The sequence below is a fragment of the Plodia interpunctella genome, chromosome 27 (assembly GCF_027563975.2).
Source record: "Plodia interpunctella isolate USDA-ARS_2022_Savannah chromosome 27, ilPloInte3.2, whole genome shotgun sequence".
NCBI lineage: Eukaryota > Metazoa > Arthropoda > Insecta > Lepidoptera > Pyralidae > Plodia > Plodia interpunctella.
The window spans coordinates 1,249,964-1,271,618 of NC_071320.1; the positions used below are offsets into that span (position 1 = coordinate 1,249,964).

Consider the following 21,655-nt stretch of genomic DNA (forward strand, 5'->3'; position numbering starts at 1 on the left):
TATCTATCAATAATGTTGCAATCATAGCCAGTTCAAGGAAACCTCAAGTCGGCTTACACAAGCGTATCGTGTGTCTGTCTGTATCAATATTACTTTATGTAAAGGCTGTCTGTTTGATACTATTATCTGGGGCAACCCATAACATAAAACACGTCATTGCGTCCACGCTTTTTTTCTTTTCTTTTCCTTTTTTTTATCTCATACATGATATGAGATAAAAAGAGAGCGGACGTTAGTAACGTTTGTGTTTGTATGTTTCGTGATAGGCATTATGTTAAACGTTGAACCCAATCAGAGTTCTTTTAGTTCCGTGGCCAATGGATTCACCCTAGAATAACACTTCATATCAAACCCTCTCTCAACGTCGCATGTACAATGGGAGCTGTGATGCCCCGAAGCCCAGGGATTGCGTGTCAACCATTAAATTTTGAAGATCTATGCTTTTACAACCGGCTTCCTGGCTGACGTCAAACCCTTTGGGGATGCCAATGTTACTACGATCGGCTGCAAAGGTCCATGACTTTTAAAGAAAAAAGGTTCAAATGTATATGGAGTTTTGCAGCCGACCGTACCGTAGTGAAAAGGACGGAGATATCGACCCTGTCGTGACCGGGTTAGCTTCACCTTGTATCACGGAATAATTGATGTAACTAATTAAAATATCATAATTAAAAATGTCTCTATAATGTGATATGAAAATCATTATTTTTGTTTCCCTTAAATACTTGGTTGATTGGAAGATATCCTTATTCGGGATGAGGCCACCTTTCTACCTACACGTCTTTTTTTTTTCGAGAAAGTAGAATAGAGAATACAAGAAAGAAAACAAGAATTGCCAACACACTTTGAAAACTAATATATGTTTTGTCACTATAGCGCTTTAGAATATTTAAAAAGAAGGTGACTAAATACTTCAGCTTGAAGTTTGGTTTAACCTTGTTTATGAACTAGTGTTGCCCGGAGCTTCGCTCCCGTGGGAATTTTGAGATAAAATATAGCCTATAGCCATCATGGATAATGTACATTTCTAATTCAAAGTTTCGGAGAATATGTACCTCAAACATACAAACTCACAAACGCTTACCTTTTTATAATAATAGTAGATATATAGATCATATGCGTATGCGGAAGCAGGCCAGATTAGTTCTGAGGGGCAGATGTTTTCATAATTGGCTCGAAGTGAAATGACATATTTTGCCAATTGTCGCCGTTGTATCTATCTAATTGAAAGAGGCTCACAAGGAAGCAGACGCGACTTCTCCCGCGTGAAAATTTATGAAAATTCTTTCGCTTCAAGACTTTTTTTACTTGTATACGAGAAATTTGATAATATATGTTACATATTTGAATAATTACTTAGTTTTAGAACGTCTGTGTGTGTGCTCGTATTTGTACTTTATCCTTGATATATTTAGGTAAAATCGATAAACTCTCTTTCATCTCCCTTTCATGCTTCCTCAGCCGTTGAGCTTCAGAGCCTAGGGTCCGCTTTCTCACTATTTCGTCTCCACTTCGCACGATCCTCGGCATCCGTCATATCACGACGATAAACATGTCAAAATCAGGGATAAAAAGAATATTTGCATTCGCATTAAACGATGCAAATCTTTTGCGAATGCGAATCTGTGCAAGTCCGTGCAGCGTTCGATTAATAAGGGGCCAATCATTCGTTTGAACTTGAATACTAGAGTACTTTTTACAATTAATAAAAATTGTCATTACGTACTTAGTTTTTATAAATTACATAAGAAAGAAATCATTTATTCGGCAAACACATAAAATTCAAACATTAAACAATAACACTTAAAGGTAAAGTACAAAACAGTATAGAATTTAGATCGAATACAATATGTCAACCGAAATGGCGACCAGCTCAGCACGGTGCCATGGTATCGAGCCAAGGCGCTGATTTTCAGCTGGAACCAAGTAGAAAAGTAGGTAAGGTGGCAAAATAAACAAATTAATATGTACGGAAACAGAAACAAACAACAGCAAACATTAGAACCAGATAGGATGACTAACGTACAAGTGTATTGAAATAATGTTAATATGATGGGAGGTACATAAATAGAGGAAAAAATATAAAAAAAGGATAAAAAGATAAATTACATGGAAGCTATGAAAAAAAAATATATATATAAAGTATAAATAAAATTAAACTCCGCAATAAAGTAAACTCTTTGATGCGTTTACGGAATATTGTAACAGATGACAAATTACGAAGAGGGGGAGGTGAATTGTTCCAGATTTTAGCTGCGGCGTACTTGAAACTTCTTTCTGGACAATGAGAAGGCCAAGGCGAGATCTAGAAGAAGACCAGTTTAGATTTTCTAATAAATATGAGGGTTTACGATGTTTAATAATTCCAAATACTTGAACATTCGCATTACCAACATTCGCATTCGCCAAAATATGACATTCGTAACATCCCCGGTCAAAATATGTCAATATTAAACAAAATCTGTCAAAATTTGGCCCGCCGCATAAGCTTTCTCTCACCTCTGACATATTTTTGTCCATTGCACAAAGAGAAAAATGGACAATTACTCGTGAACTGTGGGAGCCTCGCCATGATAGTATAAACTTTCGCTGGATTGTGAAGCTCGATATAATTCGAACACGTAATGGCATAATAATCCCATCTTTTTTGACACTAATGTGGGAAAAGTTAAGTAAGAAGTTGGCGTGAGCATTGTATAATTATATTCATTAATGACAAACTACAAATTGTCATCTCTTCCGGGCAGATTGTAAAAGTAAATCAAGGGAAACTGAAGGCTTACAACGAAATATGAAACACTTAACACGTTACTAGCGTCTGTTTTTCACATGTCGTGTACGTATCGTGTAAAAAAACAAGAATTTGTGGACGCAATGTAGTGCTACGTGTTTTATGTTTCATGGTAGCCCCCCTAATCAATCTACTGGCATTTCTCTATTATTGTATAGCGACACCCATAGCAAGAATTTCTTGCTCGCATATCACAAGACATGAGAAAAAATCTAGTTGACAATAGAACTCTCATCAATTACCACGGTATTACATTGTAAATTTCCAAAATTTCCTATACAATCGACATGATCTCGGCCTCACTATATCGATAGAGGATGTAACTGCGTCATTTGTCATATCATTCAGATCAGCTCGCAAAAAGAACCATAGAGAATTTGACAAAAACTGCACACAATATGCCAGCGTGGATAAGCGACGAGCAAAATAGAAAGTACTAACATACTTATGGGCCGGTGAAGGCGCGTCCCACCCTGTGTTCATAAAAAAATTATGCTAACGTATGTTTATCACTGTTGCACTATACAATATTTGTCTTTGACAGAACGAGACAAAAGATAATCTAAAATATGGTTTAACTTTTTCGTGATTAGGGATTGTGTATGAGTCTGTTAAAAATAAATTTTAATGATTCTTTTCTTAGATGGGGAATTCACGCGGGCGAAGTCGCGGGCAAAAGCTAGTTGAGAAATAAATGCATTCGCCTTATGAGTGACGGAGTTTCGGTTATTTTGAGAATCTCATGTTACGCGCATAAAGGAACTGAATCCTAATTTGTACTGAAACAATGAATTATAATATTAAGTCTAAAAACAATTGTTTTTTCGGCTGCCGTGTTCACACCAAATACAACACAAAATTCTTTCAACTTAGAATTCGTGTTTTCAATCCATAAGTACAATCACAAAAAGCGGAGAGTAGAGAAAATCACGCATTTCTCGTCACGACTTTGTTTTGTTGAGACTAAAACTTTTTGCTGACAGTCTTGTGATTGTGATGTTAGAGATATTTATTATTAAATTATGGTAGACACTTGTATAATTACAAAAAATAAGTACTGAACATTTCATCAATATATAAATACCTATAATAGTTACAACTGGATTTAAAACATGTGTACAATACATTAAATAGGAAAAAGGTACTCACACTTTACTCCTAATCGCAAGTGAAATAGAAGCGTGGAACTCAAACTTATTCTTTTTAAAAATTTCTATGGAACATTTCAAAAGCAAAATTTTATCGACAATTTCAACAGGTAACGTACATCACTAATTGTTACCATTTGGTTTCGGACCGTAGCATTCGATCCAGGTAGAAAGGATAGGTGATGGAATGTTTTTTTTTTTTTTTTTTAATTTTGGGACCAGGATCAGAGGCAAATAAAATATTGCGGACACATCCCCGTGCGGCTTTATAATTAGCTGTCGAGATACCTTTTAATGGTCTTCCGCATTGGTGGTTATGTGCTTGAACTCGAACTAGCCCGGCTTCGCATGGGCTCATTTATCTATACTATTATTATAAAGAGGTAAGCGTTTGTCAGTTTGTATATTTGAGGCGGGTAATGTCAGAAACTACCGAACCGATTTCAAAATTTATTTCACCATTAGGAAGGTACATTCTCCAAGATTGTGCTATAGGCTATATTTTATCTCAAAATTCCCACAGGAACGAAGCCCCGGGCAACATCTAGTATATGTGCATATAGAATATACACTACTACTAAATAACAGTGAAAACTGCATAAAAATGCGTTGCGTGGTTTTAAGAAGAAAGTTTAGACACACGTGGAAGGTGTTGTCTTTGTTTCATAATATACTGTGTATACTTTGAATTATATATATCTCGATGATTTTATCGTATGTTAATATTTTTTTGTAAAAATTGATCGGAATAACGTTCTTGACGATCGTTGCGGCATATTTTTGTCTATTCCTTTGACGGTATGCGGCAGACGACTTCAGAAAAAAATACAATTTTTTGTTGTTGATCTAAAAATATATCTCTTATTGCAACATCAGTCCTGAAACAGAAATCATCATCATCATCATCACGATTTGGTCCTTCGAGCCGGATTTGATTTTTGTACTTTATTTATATTTTATTTTGTACCTCGGTATCTTGCAAAGCTCTGTAATCGAAGACGTTCACTCTTCTGAATGACTGACCGATTCGAATGATCGGTCATTCCTCCTTGCGGTTTAGCGACACGTTATGGTACAAATTGATGTGGTCACCGTTCAGTTTGATGATCCAATTGATTGTACTTACCACAAATCTTGTCTATGACCACAGACTTTTTTGATAAAAACTTAATAGCTTTTTAATTTACTTTGGAGCGGAAAGGGCTCTGATGCTCTATGGCTGAGGAAATAACCATGGGCACAGAGGGAAAAGGCTTGAGGCCCAACTCTCACGCAATATAAATTAACTTCATTAGTTTTTTCCAATTGTTTCTTTAGGTGCACGTGGCACGTTCAAGAGATATTTCAAGAGATTTTAGGCTACAAAATTGTCTTATCTGAACCCGGTTCCTTCCTCAGCCATTGAGGGACTGAGCCCAGGCTCCGCCAACTATTTTAAGCTACAAAACTGGTGTGGAGAATGTACGCGAGCTGAGACTATCTAAATAGTAAATTCTTATAAATAACTTCCTTGCTTTGACACAAGAAATTATTACAACGTTAGTAAAAAGTAGTATCCCGTTATTCATAAAAAAGGTAAATTAAAACACACGTACTTTATTCTAAAATGTGTTTTGTCACTATCGCACTTTTTAATATTTGCCATTGACAGAGAGACAAACATGCTTTAAGCTTAAAATATGTTTTTACTTTTTATCATTAACACGGGTAATCTTTACATATTATAAAAAAGCCCCTCTATCGCGTCTGTCTGTACGAAGGATTTTTGTACGGTTTTATCAATTGATTCCTGAGATAGGTTAGGTTTAGGTTATATGGTTTTACCCGAGCGACGCTGGAATGGACCTATATATACATTATTAAAAATATATATAAATTTATATATTTATATATAGTGATACGTGATACTTAACCTGTCTTTGAATAATATTGGCCTGTACGGCGACAGATGTGATATATTTTCTCGTCCTGTACCAATTTAGTAATTAACCACACGCAAAGATGTCTTTTAATTATACAAAGCGACAAATAGTAGACGCAATATGTGTCTACGTGCAAAAGAAAAGAAACAATGCTTTAATTTGTTCTTTTACGACATTTGAAATCTTTTTAATCTGTATTTTATGGGTGGGTAGGTATGTCAAAGTTTATATTGAGATTGTCGTTATTTTTTAACGACTCTCTCTCTCTCTTATTTTCGCGTGTCCCGGTTACATTCTGAGCTGTGACGCCCAAAGTTTACGTAGAAAAATTAGCATTAATTTTCGAAATTTTGGCTGTGATTTTACGCCCGCTGGCCTGATGTCAACAATTCTTGGGAATTATATTGTTGCTAATTCAGCTGTTAAGGCTTTGTGTCACTTAGTCGCCTCGTACGACATCCACGGGAGGATATGGAGTGGTCCTATTCTAGGGCGGAACCACACGCTACACGTTCATTATAACGACTAATAACTGGATGACCGGGTTCATACTGGTGCCAGATGTCATAACCACTTTTATATTAAGTTGGTTGACATCTGTCCAACCTTACCGGATGCAACGGTCAGCTGCAAACCAGACTATACTCTTTTTGCAAAATCAAGCTATTTTAGACCTTTTTGCAGACATTTAAGATACAGTTTTGTACGATCACAAATTCAATAAAACGTTTGTTAGTTATAATTCTTCAAGATTGAAATAGTTTGCCTGCAAAATTAAAAAGAAAAATAAATTTAAATTTCGAATGACTGGTCGGAACGCGAATCTCAGTTTAATTTGTATTTAGAACATTGTATTTACAATGATGTAGTGATGTGCAATCAATAGTCGAAAAATTATTTTCACGATAATATTAACGATTTTAGCAAATAAATATTTTATTACGCATTGGACGCTAATGGACATTGTTTTACTTTTGGAATATCCTAATTTCTGTTATTATTTATTATTAGCTTTTTCTTATTTTATATTTTGTTGTAGTTGCGGTGAACACTTCCCCACATGGTGTAGACTGTTAACTTAGTTGGTCTGTGCTTAGTAGTTAAAAAAGAAACAAAATATATTTATTGAAATATTTTTTTTTACATATCGTATTGTTTTCACAGTAGGTCCCGCGACCGCAAGATGTCGCTGCCGGACGTGACGTCAGCGCGGAGCTCCCCGGCGCCCGAGGCGTGTCCTGAGTGCGACACTAGTGCGTCCGTCACATCTGATCTACATAAGGTACTTAACATCTTGGTAACATTTACTAACTATCAGCGTCCTTGCTACGCGACATGGCACGTTCTTAGTGATGTTCTCCTTTTTCATATTTGTATAGCCTCAATTGCACCAGTCCACTTTAGGCAAACTTTGCCGTTTTATCTAATCAGCGACTGGCGAAGTTGAAGTTAACGTTAAAGTTTGTACCTCTTTTAAAATTATCATGTTTATTTTCTGTAGGTAACGATAAGAATACATGTATTATTTCATTTACTTTATCGACGTAGCTAAGATGAATGAATGAAGTGAAGAACCGATGGGTTTCTCGAATCCGGAACCGCAAAACTGTGGATGTGTGGAGTGGATGGATGCGGGCCACTCCTAACAGGCCATCTTGGAAATCTTTTGGAAGGCCTATGTTCTAGCATTGGACAGTCTTGTGTTTGTAATGTTACTGTTTTTCGAACAACAGTAAATATATGAACTTATTGTAACAGTAGTGAAATCTACGAGTATTAATGAGAAACGGCAGTTGATATAACAATATTAATAAATAGGCTATCATATGGTTTTTGTTGTGGAAATAAGATAATTTCAAGATGCGAAATTTATACTTTCAGTACCACAACACTATCTTCATGAGAACAATCTATCACTTCATTTTGAAAGAAAGACAAACATGCTAACACACGCCATAGCCATTATAGATGTGAATATGAATGTGTAGAGATTTAGTTTCATTGTTTGATGTTGATTTTAAAACTTTTTCAGTACCAAGTAGCATGCACTTGCAAGCCAGCATCGGCGCAGTACGCATGCGCAGACGACCCCGGACCCCCTCCCCCCGCGAAGACAGACACCCCCCCAGCTCTGCCCCCTCGCCCACCCACCAGTGTACTGACAGCTACCAATAGAAGAACTAATAGTGAGTTTGAACTTTATTGTAATTGGGTAGAGTTGAAAATAGTTAATATTTTTTTCAATTATCCTGGCAATACAATCTTTTGTTTTTTTTTAATATTTTGTAATATGCTTCGATAATTCCTCTTACAAATATATTATGAAGCTTTTTTCTGAATTATGTCTGTGTAAGTCGGTATTGTCGTATAAAATTAAGGATGATATTTACTAGCCAGTATGTTTTTGTTACACTTGTTTCCTTCATACAGTCAAAGATATAAATTTGCAATGTTATTAGTGGGAGCAAAAAGTGTGTCGCAACAATATGTGAGTTATGTCTTCCGTCCTATTTTCTTGGACAAATAATGGAACCAAAAAAAAAAACAACGCAAAATGGAGGCAAGGCTAAGAAAACGAGATCAGAAGCTTGAAATTTATTTGCGTTGCGTTACAATTGCAGGTGTAACAATGTACATCTTCCCACGAAATCTGTGAATTAAATTTTGAAAAAAAAAAACCGTATCTTTAACTTAACAATTCAATGACCTGTTTTGAGCCCATTAATTTTTTTTAAAATTCATCAATACATTTTTCTGCCAACCTTTTTTTCGCTCTGCCAACCCGTATTGTATGATAGCTGACATGCATTTTCGAAACTATTATCTATCTAATATCTGTGACTTTACACAAAGACATTGATTTTACTATTCTATTAAGCACAGTTTTAATTATATTTACTTTGAATTAGTTTTGTATTCTAGCAGCGTACCTATCAGTAAAAATATTACTTCGTAAAAAACATATTGCAATTTAATTATGGTTTTATTTAGTACAGTTTCAGCGTATTTAGGAATTTAGGTTATCTAATAATTGATTGAAGAGTAGTACCTAGCTACTCTAAAGTTGCAACACCAATATATACAACATTGAAGAACATAAAAAAACGTTCAAGAAAATCTCGGAACACATAATTATGTATTTATCTGTTAAACTAAAACTTAAACTAGCAAAATCCTTACATATTTTTTTACAAAACTCTATTTTACGCATTGTTGAAATTCACAATAACCCGCGAGTCCAGGTAGTGAAATATGTTGGTTGAAGCGGCTTTATGTCAAATCGAAATCACTATTTACGACCTCACGAGCTTTCTACCTGCTTGCTCCGTATAAACATCTATTGCTTCTGCGCGAATTGGACCCATTCCATTGTTACTACATAACCTAGTCCCTTACGTCTTGCATTAATAATGTAACTAATCTGATCGTAAAATAACAATTTTCATAAAAATAACGCGTTTGACATTATCAAAACTAATAAAAATGGTTTATTTATGATAAAAACAGTGATTCGTCTCGTATGACAGTTTTTTATAAACAAATCCACAGTGAAATCAAATTAGGAATATAAGATTTTTAAAATATCGACAAACGACTAATTTTGTTTTTCATTTGTGTGTAATCAGTGTTTTTCCAGCCAATATCAATAGAAGTGTGATATTTGTTGTTGATATTAGCAAAAGGTCATTGTTTCCTACGATGGTTTGCGTACCTGTGTTGTAAATATCGATTTTTCTAATGGCGCGTCTTTTAAAACTTAAACTCTACTTATTTTAGTTTCAATATGCTATACAATATACATAATAAGTAATTTTACACTGAATTTTACATTATGAAATAATATTTTAAAATGAAATTAAACTGATGTGGTGGAAAATAAATTAAAAAACAACAATCTGGCTGGTTAAACTTATTTTTTAATAAAGAAGGCATGCAAGCGTGTGGTGTTATGCAAGTTGTTCAGTACCAAGTATCGACACCACAGTCGACGATAGCAGCGGATGTGGCACAACACTACGTTCCACCGCCACCTTATTTCGGTAATTTTGAATTCCTTATTTTTTTAAAAATGTATTCGGCTATTTAGCAAATACTACAAAAATTTTAAAGCGATATCGGTTTGGGATCCTTTCGGTGGTATAAATAAAATATTTGGACTGAATCTAAATAGTTAAGTAATAAAACAACAGGAAATACAGTGACTTCGTCGATTTTAATCAATAAAAAACATATAAAAAATAACAAAATAAAAAAATATACTTCATTTTCTCATTTTAGTGTTTTTCGAGTTGAGTCTTTGTGGTGCGTTGTTTTCCTATTATTTCTTTTCTACTTCGCACGGTCTTCGTCATCCTTAGTTATCAGACTCATAAAGCAAAAACGAAGATACGTCGCTTTATTGCCACTTCTCTAAGTTGTGTGACGATACGCGGGGCTGAGGCAGGCGAGTGGGGAAGCGGTTCCGCTTAAACTAATAGGGGGATCGTCTTTCTCTTTCCAGCATCAGTGGGCTGCAACAACGACACGACATGCCGTCGTCGAAAGTACGCGTGGTGGTGCGTCGGCTGTGGAGCCCTGGCGGCCGCCCTTGGAGGTCTGTTGGCAGCGCAGCACATATTGCTGAGAGCCTACACAGCCTCCCCTCAGCATCTGGAGACTGTGCCGGCTGCCGTGCCCGCAGCTATGGTATGAGACTACAATACAATACAAGACAGAGTCATGCTTGTTTACGCCAATCTTGGGATATTTTGTACCTCCGTGGTAATTATGTAGGTAGTTTGAATTGTTTAATTAGTTAGACACCTTTATGTTCGTAATATATTATAATTCTGTACTTAACTTGAGAAAATAATAAATGTTCTTTCTAAATGTAAATAAATATTCCTAAAATGTTATTTTGTGAAGGGACCTAGTGTTTATAATACAGGCTCGGCCTAGTTTAAACACTAGTGTGATGGACTCAACCAATAATTATGTGATTACGATTACCTAAATACATTATTACTGTACCTAATTAGACGTAAGTCCAAATATGTATGTTTTTTATGAAATAAATAAATTATTATTATTATTATTAATACAATAATACTTTATTGCACAAATTAGTTACATGGTATACAAAAGTAAAAAATCGGCTCGATCGGCTCCCAACGAGGGAACTCATCAATGGTTTACAGCACGTACACAATTTTTATATTTCACGCGTGGAATGCAACAAGATCTCTCTGGCGACAATAAAAACTTGTGACAAAAATGACATTTTTATAAAAAAGAAACAGAAATTACATTATTGTTGAAAAAACTCGTGACAAAAATGTCATTATTGAAAAAAAAATTAACAAAAATGACATTCTTGTAAAAGAAAAAAAACTTTTAATAGAAATGTCATTTTTGTAAAAAAACTTGTATTGGCTTTGTATATAACCATAAACAATATATTAAGTATAATAGAATATAAAATATAACCTTTAAATGTGGTGGCTGTCCACTAACTTACTTATACTCAACAGATTGTGATAAAAATAACATTTTGGTAAGAAACTTATTGTCATTTCAGTTGGTGCTAACCGGAGTGTGTATCATGAGCCTGGCCCGAAGACGAAATCGATACAGCTATATGGTAAGAAAAGTATGTCACTATGTTTAATATTTTTTTTATTTTATTTTACGCTGTAACTTTCTTTATTTTAAATATATCTTACCTTTCATAATATGATATTGGATCTACTCTATCGCGGGCCTGTTCGCAGAGACTTAGAGGATTCGGAATACATTGCTGATTCTTTAATGCGGTAGATAAAAGCACTCATACAAACTGCGCAATGTTCACGCATTCGCGTCGGCGTCTGTTCGAGTTGGGCGTTAGTGTATAGCTGGCATTGTAATTTGTAATAGAAAGGTTGCAGGTTCGAATCCTACTAGTGCCACATGTGTTTGTATACCAATCTGACTCATATATAGTAGTTTTCATAGACCAACGCTTGCTTCTGGTGAAGGAGAACATCGTGAGGAAACCTGCACACTGGTTGACAGTTTAAGTTCACTTGTGTGTATGCGACTACTTGCCGCTAGATGTCGATATGGTCGTAGAAAATAAGTCGTGAAACGTAGACTTAGTTTAGTTTTTTTAAGTTAATTAGGTATATCATTCTAAGTTGCAAAATTTCTTAATTTAATTCACTAGTGTTGGCAAGAACACTCTCGAAAAGAGAAGAGAGATAGGAGATATTGATGTTTCATTCGGCCGACCTCGACGGCGCAGTGGTAAAGTGCTTGCCCCTGAACCGAGAGGTCCCGAGTTCTATCCCCGGTCGGATCACGATGGAGGATGATCTTTTTCTGATTGGCCCGGGTCTTGGACGTTTATTTATGTATTTGTTATAAAATATAGTATCGTTGAGTTAGTATCCCATAACACAAGTCTCGAACTTACTTTGGGGCTAGCTCAATCTGTGTGATTTGTCCTCATATATTTACTTATTTAATCATTCCGCCCTCAGATCAAAGTGGTGGGCGCGTGCTGTCTCGTGTGCGCGCTGACGTGCGTCCTCGTCACCATCACCACTACCGTCATACACATGAACAAGTAAGCTATATTATATTAAGTTCTTCTCTACGTTCCTTTCTATATATATAGTACTTATGTATACATCAGAAACTTCCTTCCTTCACAGGCACATTTTCACGTCACTTTTTTTATTATTATATGTATACCTAGTAATTCACAAACATATAAAAACATTTTATAAATAAATAAAATAAATATATTTATATTTATAAAAAGCTACAGACAATTATATTTAGAATATTACTATTCCATGTTTAGATTATTTAGATTATTCAGAATTTAAAGATTAAATTTTTCCATTAAACCTGGGCCTCGGAGGGTCACGGCCCCGAATGAAACTGAGCACATTCATTCACAACATTCATTCATTCATTCATTCATCCATTCATTTACATGCGAAAATGAGAGGGAGACGTACCTTGCTAACTCAAATACTTAATCTTTTATTCGTAGATTACAAACGCTAAAATTCTGCGAATACACCAAACTGACCAGGACGTGCACGTGTTTCTCCATGCCACCTGACATGCAGCACACCGAGGATGATGGTGAGACAATTCTTTTTTTTTTTTACAAAAATGTCATTTTTGAGACAAGCTTTCATTAGCTACGCTCATAAAGATATTGATGCATTCAGCGTGACAAAAAATCCACGGAGCGAAGAGTTCTCTCGCTATTAGCAAAGTCTGGGTGCCACAGATTTATACAGGGTCACTGGTATCAAACGCAGAACCTCCAAAAGACTACTTGGGGACATCAAAACAAGCAACTTTTATTCTACGACTTTTTGCGGAATCGAACATAGACGTTAGCGTTTTATAAAAACGACATTAAATTTAACATTTGTAAGTACAAATAAAGTAGGAAAATTTTTGTATTTATTACGTTTAGACAAAAGTCGTAGAACAAAAGACGTTAGTCTCCAAGTACTTTATGCGCCTTTGGAAGGTTATGAGTAATCCTGTATACTACTATCGAAATCTATGCTGGGTGCACTATTAAGAGGCTTACCATCATCTCTTAGCGATCCAGTTCAGGACCTAAACTGATCTGCATCGCAAATTCGTACCATCAGCTGTTCACGCGGCTTCGCCCGCGTGAATTTCCCACGGAAACATTTATTTTTCCGGGATGAAAGGTGCCCTATGTCCTTTTCCGTACTTCAAACTATATTTCGGTTAAGCAGATAAATATTATTGTAAATGTGAAAGTTAGTTATTTGTTTGTTACCTCTTCACGCTTTGTCTACTCAACGAATCTTTTCGAAAATTTGCATACGAATACATATGCGAGTGTCAAGTACGAAGGACATAGTGTACCTTTCATCCCGGGAAAATAACTGCCCCTGTGGGAAATTCACGTTGGCAGAGCTGAGGGAAAATCCTACTGGATTAAACATAAACTACCTCACTTACTTAGTCTCCCTTCTACCCAGGAGTCCGCTGCGTGTTCGAAGGAGTCACTGACTGCGGCGTGGTTCACGGAGCCCTTTATTGGTGTTTACGAGGCGTCTTCGCCTTGTCTGTCAGCGCTGTACTCGTCTGCATTTTCAGTTGCATGCTGGCGTACCAACTTCTTAGGTGAGACTTAAATTTAACCTCTTATGTAGTGCTGGGCGCCTAGTACTTTGATCCAAACGACTCGCTTCACGTCCACCTGTGCCCCTTATTGGTGTTTACGACGTGTGCCCTTTATTGGTGTTTACGAGGTGTGCTCTTTATTAGTAGTTTCCGAGGCGTCATCGTCTTGTCTGTCGGTGCTATGGTCTGCTTATTAGCTGTATGCTGGTTTACAAGTCAACTTCTTAGGTGAGACTTGGGTTTAAATTCTTATGTAGTGCTGGGCGCCTAGTACTTAGTATATTTGATTTCATTCAAAATATAAAAGTAAAACTATAAAAAAAAAACTTGTTTAAAATAATTTTGTAAAAATACAATATTTAAAATAAACTTCCGGCTTATAATCTATCTTCAACGAAATTTATTGATAATAAAGCCAGAAAGATCTATAACAAAAACTAAATTATGACAAAAACTAACCAACACTACTTCCTCATTGACACCATTTTCTTCTTCAATGACGTCAACGCGATCTGATATATGTGAACTCTGTTGTCCAACATCTTTATAGCGTGCTTCAAGTCAGTTAATTCTGATTTCACTTGCACGTAATCCATAATATCAGGCACTTCATATGCCAAGCGCACTTTCTTCACCTCCGTCAATCTCTGATCTAAACTATCCGCTTGCTCTTCAATTCTATCTCTCTCTTTATCGAGTTGCACTGTTAGTATCTCTCTATTTTTTATAGAATTGACAATGCCGATCAAGTAATTATTCTGATCCATCATAGCCTTCTTGTGTATAGTCAAAGTTAAGTTTGCATCGCCGGTCATCTTTTTCAACTCAACCAACTGTTGGAATTTATAATCTATTAGCTTTTCACTCTCACTGTTTTCAATTTTGAGTTTTTCAAAATCAACAGCCCTCAGACTTTCGCTCAACTCTGTCTTGACTCGAATTTGACCTGTCAGTTTGCCGTATTGTGTGTTTAAAGTGCTCGTTCTAAGCCTCAGTTTACCGATTTTGCTGTCGCATTGTTTTACCCACTCCGTCATGAATCGTATCCATATTTCGGCTGGGATCCGCTGAGCTATTTTATCCCAACCGCCTACTATAACTTCATGTTGGAACAAAGCACTGGCTTTATCAATATCTCCCTCTCTGACTTTTATTTCCTCGATTTGGGCTTTAAGAAGAGCATGTTTTTTGGCGGCTTTATTCCGAGCCTTCTCAAGATTATTAATTAATATTTCCATTTCTGCTAGAACAAGTTCAGATCTTTCTATGACATTGACTCGGGGACCGGCTCCAAAAATGATAGTTCCACCCAATTTGGCCGACGAAGAGTCGAATTTTCTTGCTGAAATTCTTGATGGGCTGGAAAAGGCTAATGTTCTTGACGGGCTGTTGAAAGAGTCTAAAGCTAAACCACCTATTTTCGAAGTTTGCGACTTCACAAAACTACCGACGTTCAGTGAAGAAGTGCTATTTAATTTCAAGGCGTATTCTAACGCTTGTTGCACGCCATGCATCAGCGATGGCTCCAACCTGGTTATGGTCTTTTCAATGATCTCATTTTCTAAAGACAATATCTTTATTTGTTTCTTTAAATCGTTGACTTGTCTTATCAACTCTTCGTCGGTCAATTCATCTGTGTCATACATCAATCTGCTCAGAGATCTTGAGTTGTGGCTGGCTGTACTTTTAGTTAGTTGGGACATCATTTTTATAAATCGTTACAAAGTAAATTATTTGGTAAATATTCGAAAAGACTGCACGTCATTTCATTGCGGGCAAGGCGATATTCTGACGGCGAATTTGAAATTTTCGCCATCGAACTATTCTGCTCTTATTTCTTTAGCAATAAAGTCGAAAATCAATGTGGGTTGGCTTTCTATGCGTATGTTATTTCCGTGTTACTATGACAATATGTGGGTTGCTATAGGAACTAATGGCATTGGTTTTCGCTATTATCGTGGCCATAAAAAGGTGATGAAGTGGCGATAAATGTCTATGCTTAACAGTTTCGCGTGAAGTTACTGAAACGAATTGATTGTTCGTCGAGATTGGTTGTTGGTGATAGCTATTTCAATATTCTTTTAGATCTTTTGAATTAAAAAAGCTACTTATAGGGAATAAGGGATGGGAAAATCTCTATTAAAATAGTAGTACCGACTTACATTTATAAATATAATAAAATGCAAATACATGATATTAGCAATTATTTGATTTGTTTTATTCTCTTATTGTCAGTTTACGACATTCTTGCATGTAATAAAAAATAATTCTCCTATACCTGTCAGTACGCGATAACTTCAAAACTACCGGACCAGTTTTTGTACGGTTTTCACCAATATATTCTTGAGGAAGGGAACATACACCTAAAAGTATATAACCGAGCAAAGACGGGACGGGATGTTGTTTTTGAAATATTCACAATTTTGTAAAAACTCGTCAAAAACGTATTGTGTTCGCGGCTAGCATTATAAATGCGAAAGTTTGTGAGGATGTGTGTATGTATGATGTATGTATGTTACTCATTCACGCAAAATCTAATGGACGGATCGTTATTAAATTTGGTACACTGGTAGAATATTACCTGGAATAACACATAGGGTAGCGAAGCCGCGCAGCGAAGCTCGTAGGTAATAAATTAATGTCTAGTTGTTTGCCGCGAACACAATGTTTTTTAACAAAATTGTGAATATTAAAAAAAACTACTTAACCGATTTTACGAACTTAAAAATTCTATTGACAGATATCCTACATACCTTTTAAATTTCATTATAGTCACACCAACGGTTCGAAAGTTATCGCGTTACAAACATACATACATACAAAAAATGTATTTTTGGCCCAAGTAGAATTGTAGATCTCGCTCGCTCGTTTCGGTATGACACACTTAGTGGAAATCGTAGCGGGAAACGGAGAATTGAACTAAAGATGACAATAAATACAAATTTGAATCATAGTAAGAAATAAATTTTACCAGTCTTAGAATACGCGGTAAAAGAATAACTGAAATTTTACTTCGATTCCATTTAAGAAATGAAATTCGTCAGTTAAAAATGATTCATCATGTTTTCAGTCACGAACGCAAGAAGATGTACTGGGAACAGCTGGAGCTGCGTTGCAGGTCCCTGTACCACCGTCGGCCGCCTCCAGGCCAGGCCCAGCAGATAGGAAGACCAGAACAGGTGCTTCTCTCACTTTTCACTCTTAATTAATTGTTCACGGCGTTGCGACAATGACGAATGTGAGTCGACTTGTTTGTATTAAAAATAAAAGCAGAATATTTTTTTTTTCCTAAGGATTTTTTTCTTCCATTAACTAAAAACTTGTTGTGTATTTAAATAACAATAAATAAATTAATAAATAAAATTCTCACTCAGTGTTCTACTTTCTCAGACATGACATTTGATTAATGAAAATTCGTGAAATATGAAGTTGCGCTTGAGACTTTGGTTAAGACTTTTCTGCAGTTGAACGAAATTTCCCGATTTCGAATCACACTCGTGCCACACGAGTTTGTATACCAATCTGACTCATGTATAGTAGTTTTCATCGACCACCATAATTTGCTTCCGGTGAAGCTGGAAAGAAAACATCGTGAGGAAGACTGCATACTGGTTGACTGTGTTTAAGTTCACTAGTGTGTATGCGAATACTTGCCAACTATAGATGCTATCAAAGTCATGTCACATGCCTTTAGGCGATTCGACAAATCTGACACCAGTTTTAGCAATCAACACACTAGAAATTAGTGAAAAACATTTTCTCCCGAAAAATTTTGCCATGTGGTTCCGCCCTAAAATAGGAGCAATCCATATCCTGAAGGCTTCGCGGCCTTACACATAGATAAAAGAATATTAATTTTATCTATTTTTTTACCGATGCAACTATCCTCGAATCTTTTCTTTAATGTATTTTAATGTGTTAATTTTCAGAGCAACTGCAGTTGTTGTGCGCAGTGCCACCCATCACAACCTTCCTGGGACATCAGTCTGCAGCACAGATTCTGGGCACCAGGTATAAATAAATTAAATATATTAGGACAAATTACACAGATCGAGTCACTCTTTCACAAAAAATCTACTGGACGGATTGTTATGAAATCTAATAAATAAATAAATATATACGGACAAATCACACAGATTGAGCTAGCCCCAAAGTAAGTTCAAGTACATATATAGATAAACATCCAAGACCCGGGCCAATCAGAAAAAGATCATTTTCCATCATGATCCGACCGGGGATCGAACCCGGGACCTCTCGGTTCAGTGGCAAGCACTTTACCACCGCGCCACCGAGGTTCATCATGTATGTTTGTACGCGATAACTTACGAACTGTCGGTATGATTATTTATTTATTTTATTTATTTATTTAATTTTAAAATACCACAACATTGCAGGTCGCGTCGGCAACCTGTACTCCCCGAACCCTGGCACGGGTCGGAAGTCGTCTGCCTGGAGCTGGTTCCCGTGGCCTCGGAGCAACAGTCAGACGTGTGTATCTTTATACTACACTTTCATTTCTAGCGGTGGTAATGATGCCCCGAAAAGTCCCAGGTTCGAATCCTACTCGTGTCACGTGAGTTTGTTTAGTCTGATGTATCTGTTTAGTAGTCTTCGGACCTTGTTACAAAGGTCCGTGGTCACTATGGGCGACTGACTCAGCAAGCTACGGCGACGTCGTCTGTCCTGTTGTTTAGTGTATAACACTATAATTGTGCAACGCGAAAGTTAAAAAATATTATATTAAATAAATAAATAAATAAATAAATAAATAAATATATTAGGACAAATCACACAGATTGAGCTAGCCCCAAAGTAAGTTCGAGACTTGTGTTACGGGATACTAACTCAACGATACTATATTTTATAACAAATACATATATAGATAAACATCCAAGACCCGGGCCAATCAGGAAAAGATCATTTTCCATCATGGCCCGACCGGGGATCGAACCTGGGACCTCTCGGTTCAGTGGCAAGAGCCTTACCACTGCGCCATCGACGTCGTCATACTGTATTAAATCATGGGAATGCACATATAACTTTATTTGTTATATTAACAATAGAAAAACATAATGTGTCAGGTCGCGCGGCGCGGCGCAGCCCGCGGACAGCGCGTACGGTTTCTGCGACGGCGAGCGCCCGGGCGGCTTCAACCGGTACCCGCGCACCCAACAAGCAAACTTCGTTCAAAACCAGCCGAATTTCGTTCAAACCCAGCCGAATTTCGTCCAAAACCAGCCGAATTTCGTTCAAAGCCAGGGGAATTTTGTTCAAAGTCAGGGGGATTTTGCACACGCGCAAGGGTTTCAGTATCAAGAAGGCTTTGGGGAGGCGAGTGGGAGTTTTGACGCTCAGACCGGTGTGTGGGGACCGCCACCGCCTTACAGTCCTCAAGGAAGAAGTGGAAGCAGGTCGGTTAACATTTATATTGTTTTTTAAATGTTTACTTGAAACGGCTGCCTCTCTGGCGTCAGTGGCTAGTTTGTAGCTTGTGAGAAATTATTATTTCATATAAAAATTTACGTGAAAAAGTGCAAGGTCTAATTTCTGAATCTTAAATGATTTGAATTTGAGGGTTCCGTAGAATTGGCTTATTTTGATTTAGAAAGAAAGAAAGAAAAGCTATTTATTTGGTACCACACAATTAGCACAACAATCTTACACTTATATACGAAAACTTGAAAAGTGGAATACAATATTCTTATTTTATTGCACCAAAATCGAAGTTTACAAAAAAGAACCATACAAAAATAAAATAAAAGCCACAAAGGCGTACTTATCGCTAAAGCGATCTCTTCCATTCAACCTATTACCTAAGGAACATGTACCTATATTTAAAAAAAAAACATTAAATTTAAAACATAAATTGAAATGACGACACAAAATGGCCGACACAGTTTTGCGGCGCAACATTAATTGTGAATCAAACAAAAAAAAAAAGAAAGTTACATTACAAATAAATAAATTGAATAATATTAATATAATTATACATTAAAAGTAGACAAAATTAAAATATAAGTATATTTACCATTTTCTAATTTATACATGTGATGTTCTTAAGTACTAAATTTCATAAATCTAGTTCAAATGAAAAGTACCCTATTTTGATTCCGCTGTGAAATCTCAAATGGTATTATATTGTTATATAGCAATAACGTTAAAAAACTTTTGAGAATCATACGTTTTTTTTTATGTACCATATGTTAGAAATGAAAGATTTGTGGACTTAGATAGGTACAACAGCGTTTATTATCGTACAATGAGGAGCCTTAACACTTTACAATCACGGAACATTTATCTTAGCACACACGACTGTCACAAGACGAACGACGACACAGACTGACTTGAGAGCGGGCGCGGGAAGCGGGAACGCGTGATGCTATCAACGGACTATAGCGACTGCGAGCGCCAATCACGATCGAGGACCGCGATCATTACCAAATAAGGCGCGTTATTTGCGCGTGTCCCAGTATAGTAAAAGCATACGCATTGCCGCCAGTCCACAGTATAAATTAATGCAGGGAACGACTTATGTATCGATAACACCATACGACAAATTGCTGTTTATAAATAATGTAAGTTTATTAAGATTGAAAAGTTTTCATTTTTTTTTATTATTTAATTACTTTTTTTCCAGACATCACCTTCACCACCCCGACCCGGCCACCGCGACCCTACTCCACCACCACCACCTCGACCACCGGAGCTCCATGCACGAACATACAAACATACAGCCTCACACATGTCGTAACTCATACATGATGGGTATGCCTATGGCCGACTTGAGGTTGAATCCGGATTTGGCGAGAATTAATCCAGGTAATTATTTATTTATTGTTGCATGAATCCTAACTAATATTATAAATGCGAAAGTATGTTTATTTGTTACCTTATGTCGCGCTATCTACTCAACCGATCTTCTTGAAATTTTACATACATGTAGTTTGAAGTATGGAGAAGAACATAGGGCCTTTCATTCCGGAAAATTGACGCGGGCGAAGCCGCGGATAAAAATTAGTTATTAGATATATATCATTGCGTAAATGTAAAGTTTGATAAATCATACATTTACAAAGCGATCATGCAACATGTCGTGGATATGTCTACCGCTCCGGATGGTACTTGGTTCAAAGGCTATCAATTGCTATCCAACGAGGAAACGCAGCTAGCGTTATGGGTACTTTTGAACCGGGTACAATTCGGGGTGGCATTTTTGATTGACTTTGCAATTATTTATGTTTTATTTTGTTTTATTATTTGTATTTTTAATAAATGAATTTGTACATGACCTTCGTTTTGTCTGTGTTACATTGATTATATTATTAATTGCATAGATTATTATTAATGAGAAAAATATTTCCATTACAGAACTAGTGCGTTTAAATCCAGAATTGGCCCGTTTGAATCCAGAACTGGCCCGATTGAATCCAGAACTGGCTCGATTGAATCCAGAACTGGCTCGATTGAATCCAGAAATGGCGCTACAGATGTACCCCGAGAGCGAGATAGCAAGATTGCAGGAATTAGGACATCTACCGGAGGGCAGGTTTAATACTCTGCGGGGCCATTTGGTGCCATATACATCGAGGGGGTGTCAGAGGTCTTTAGGTAAGTGAACATATTAACTTTTTATTATAAATAAATAT

The 21,655-nt window shown here is 36.5% G+C and overlaps 2 protein-coding genes across 6 annotated transcripts in view; one reads left to right on the forward strand and one right to left on the reverse strand.

The window, feature by feature from the left end:
- Positions 1-21,655, forward strand: part of LOC128681478 (uncharacterized protein) — a 34,614-nt gene that overhangs the window by 6,176 nt on the left and 6,783 nt on the right. Inside the window, exons 2-14 of one of the 5 annotated variants that reach the window (XM_053765401.2) lie at positions 7,026-7,143; positions 7,894-8,047; positions 10,363-10,547; positions 11,419-11,490; positions 12,362-12,447; positions 12,883-12,977; positions 13,865-14,009; positions 17,080-17,188; positions 17,939-18,020; positions 18,404-18,497; positions 19,091-19,420; positions 20,647-20,828; positions 21,378-21,617. In XM_053765401.2, coding sequence (XP_053621376.1) covers positions 7,045-7,143; positions 7,894-8,047; positions 10,363-10,547; positions 11,419-11,490; positions 12,362-12,447; positions 12,883-12,977; positions 13,865-14,009; positions 17,080-17,188; positions 17,939-18,020; positions 18,404-18,497; positions 19,091-19,420; positions 20,647-20,828; positions 21,378-21,617 — 1,873 coding nt within the window. In that variant the 5' untranslated portion in view covers positions 7,026-7,044. Of the gene's footprint in view, positions 1-7,025; positions 7,144-7,893; positions 8,048-9,225; positions 9,902-10,362; positions 10,548-11,418; positions 11,491-12,361; positions 12,448-12,882; positions 12,978-13,864; positions 14,010-17,079; positions 17,189-17,938; positions 18,021-18,403; positions 18,498-19,090; positions 19,421-20,646; positions 20,829-21,377; positions 21,618-21,655 lie in introns of those variants that run through there. The other 4 variants (XM_053765403.2, XM_053765404.2, XM_053765402.2 and 1 more) reach the window with 4 other exon arrangements.
- LOC128681479 (coiled-coil domain-containing protein 113-like) lies at positions 14,469-15,806 on the reverse strand. Its single transcript, XM_053765407.2, has one exon. The coding sequence runs from the start codon at positions 15,713-15,715 to the stop codon at positions 14,474-14,476; it is 1,242 nt and encodes a 413-aa protein (XP_053621382.1). The 5' UTR covers positions 15,716-15,806; the 3' UTR covers positions 14,469-14,473.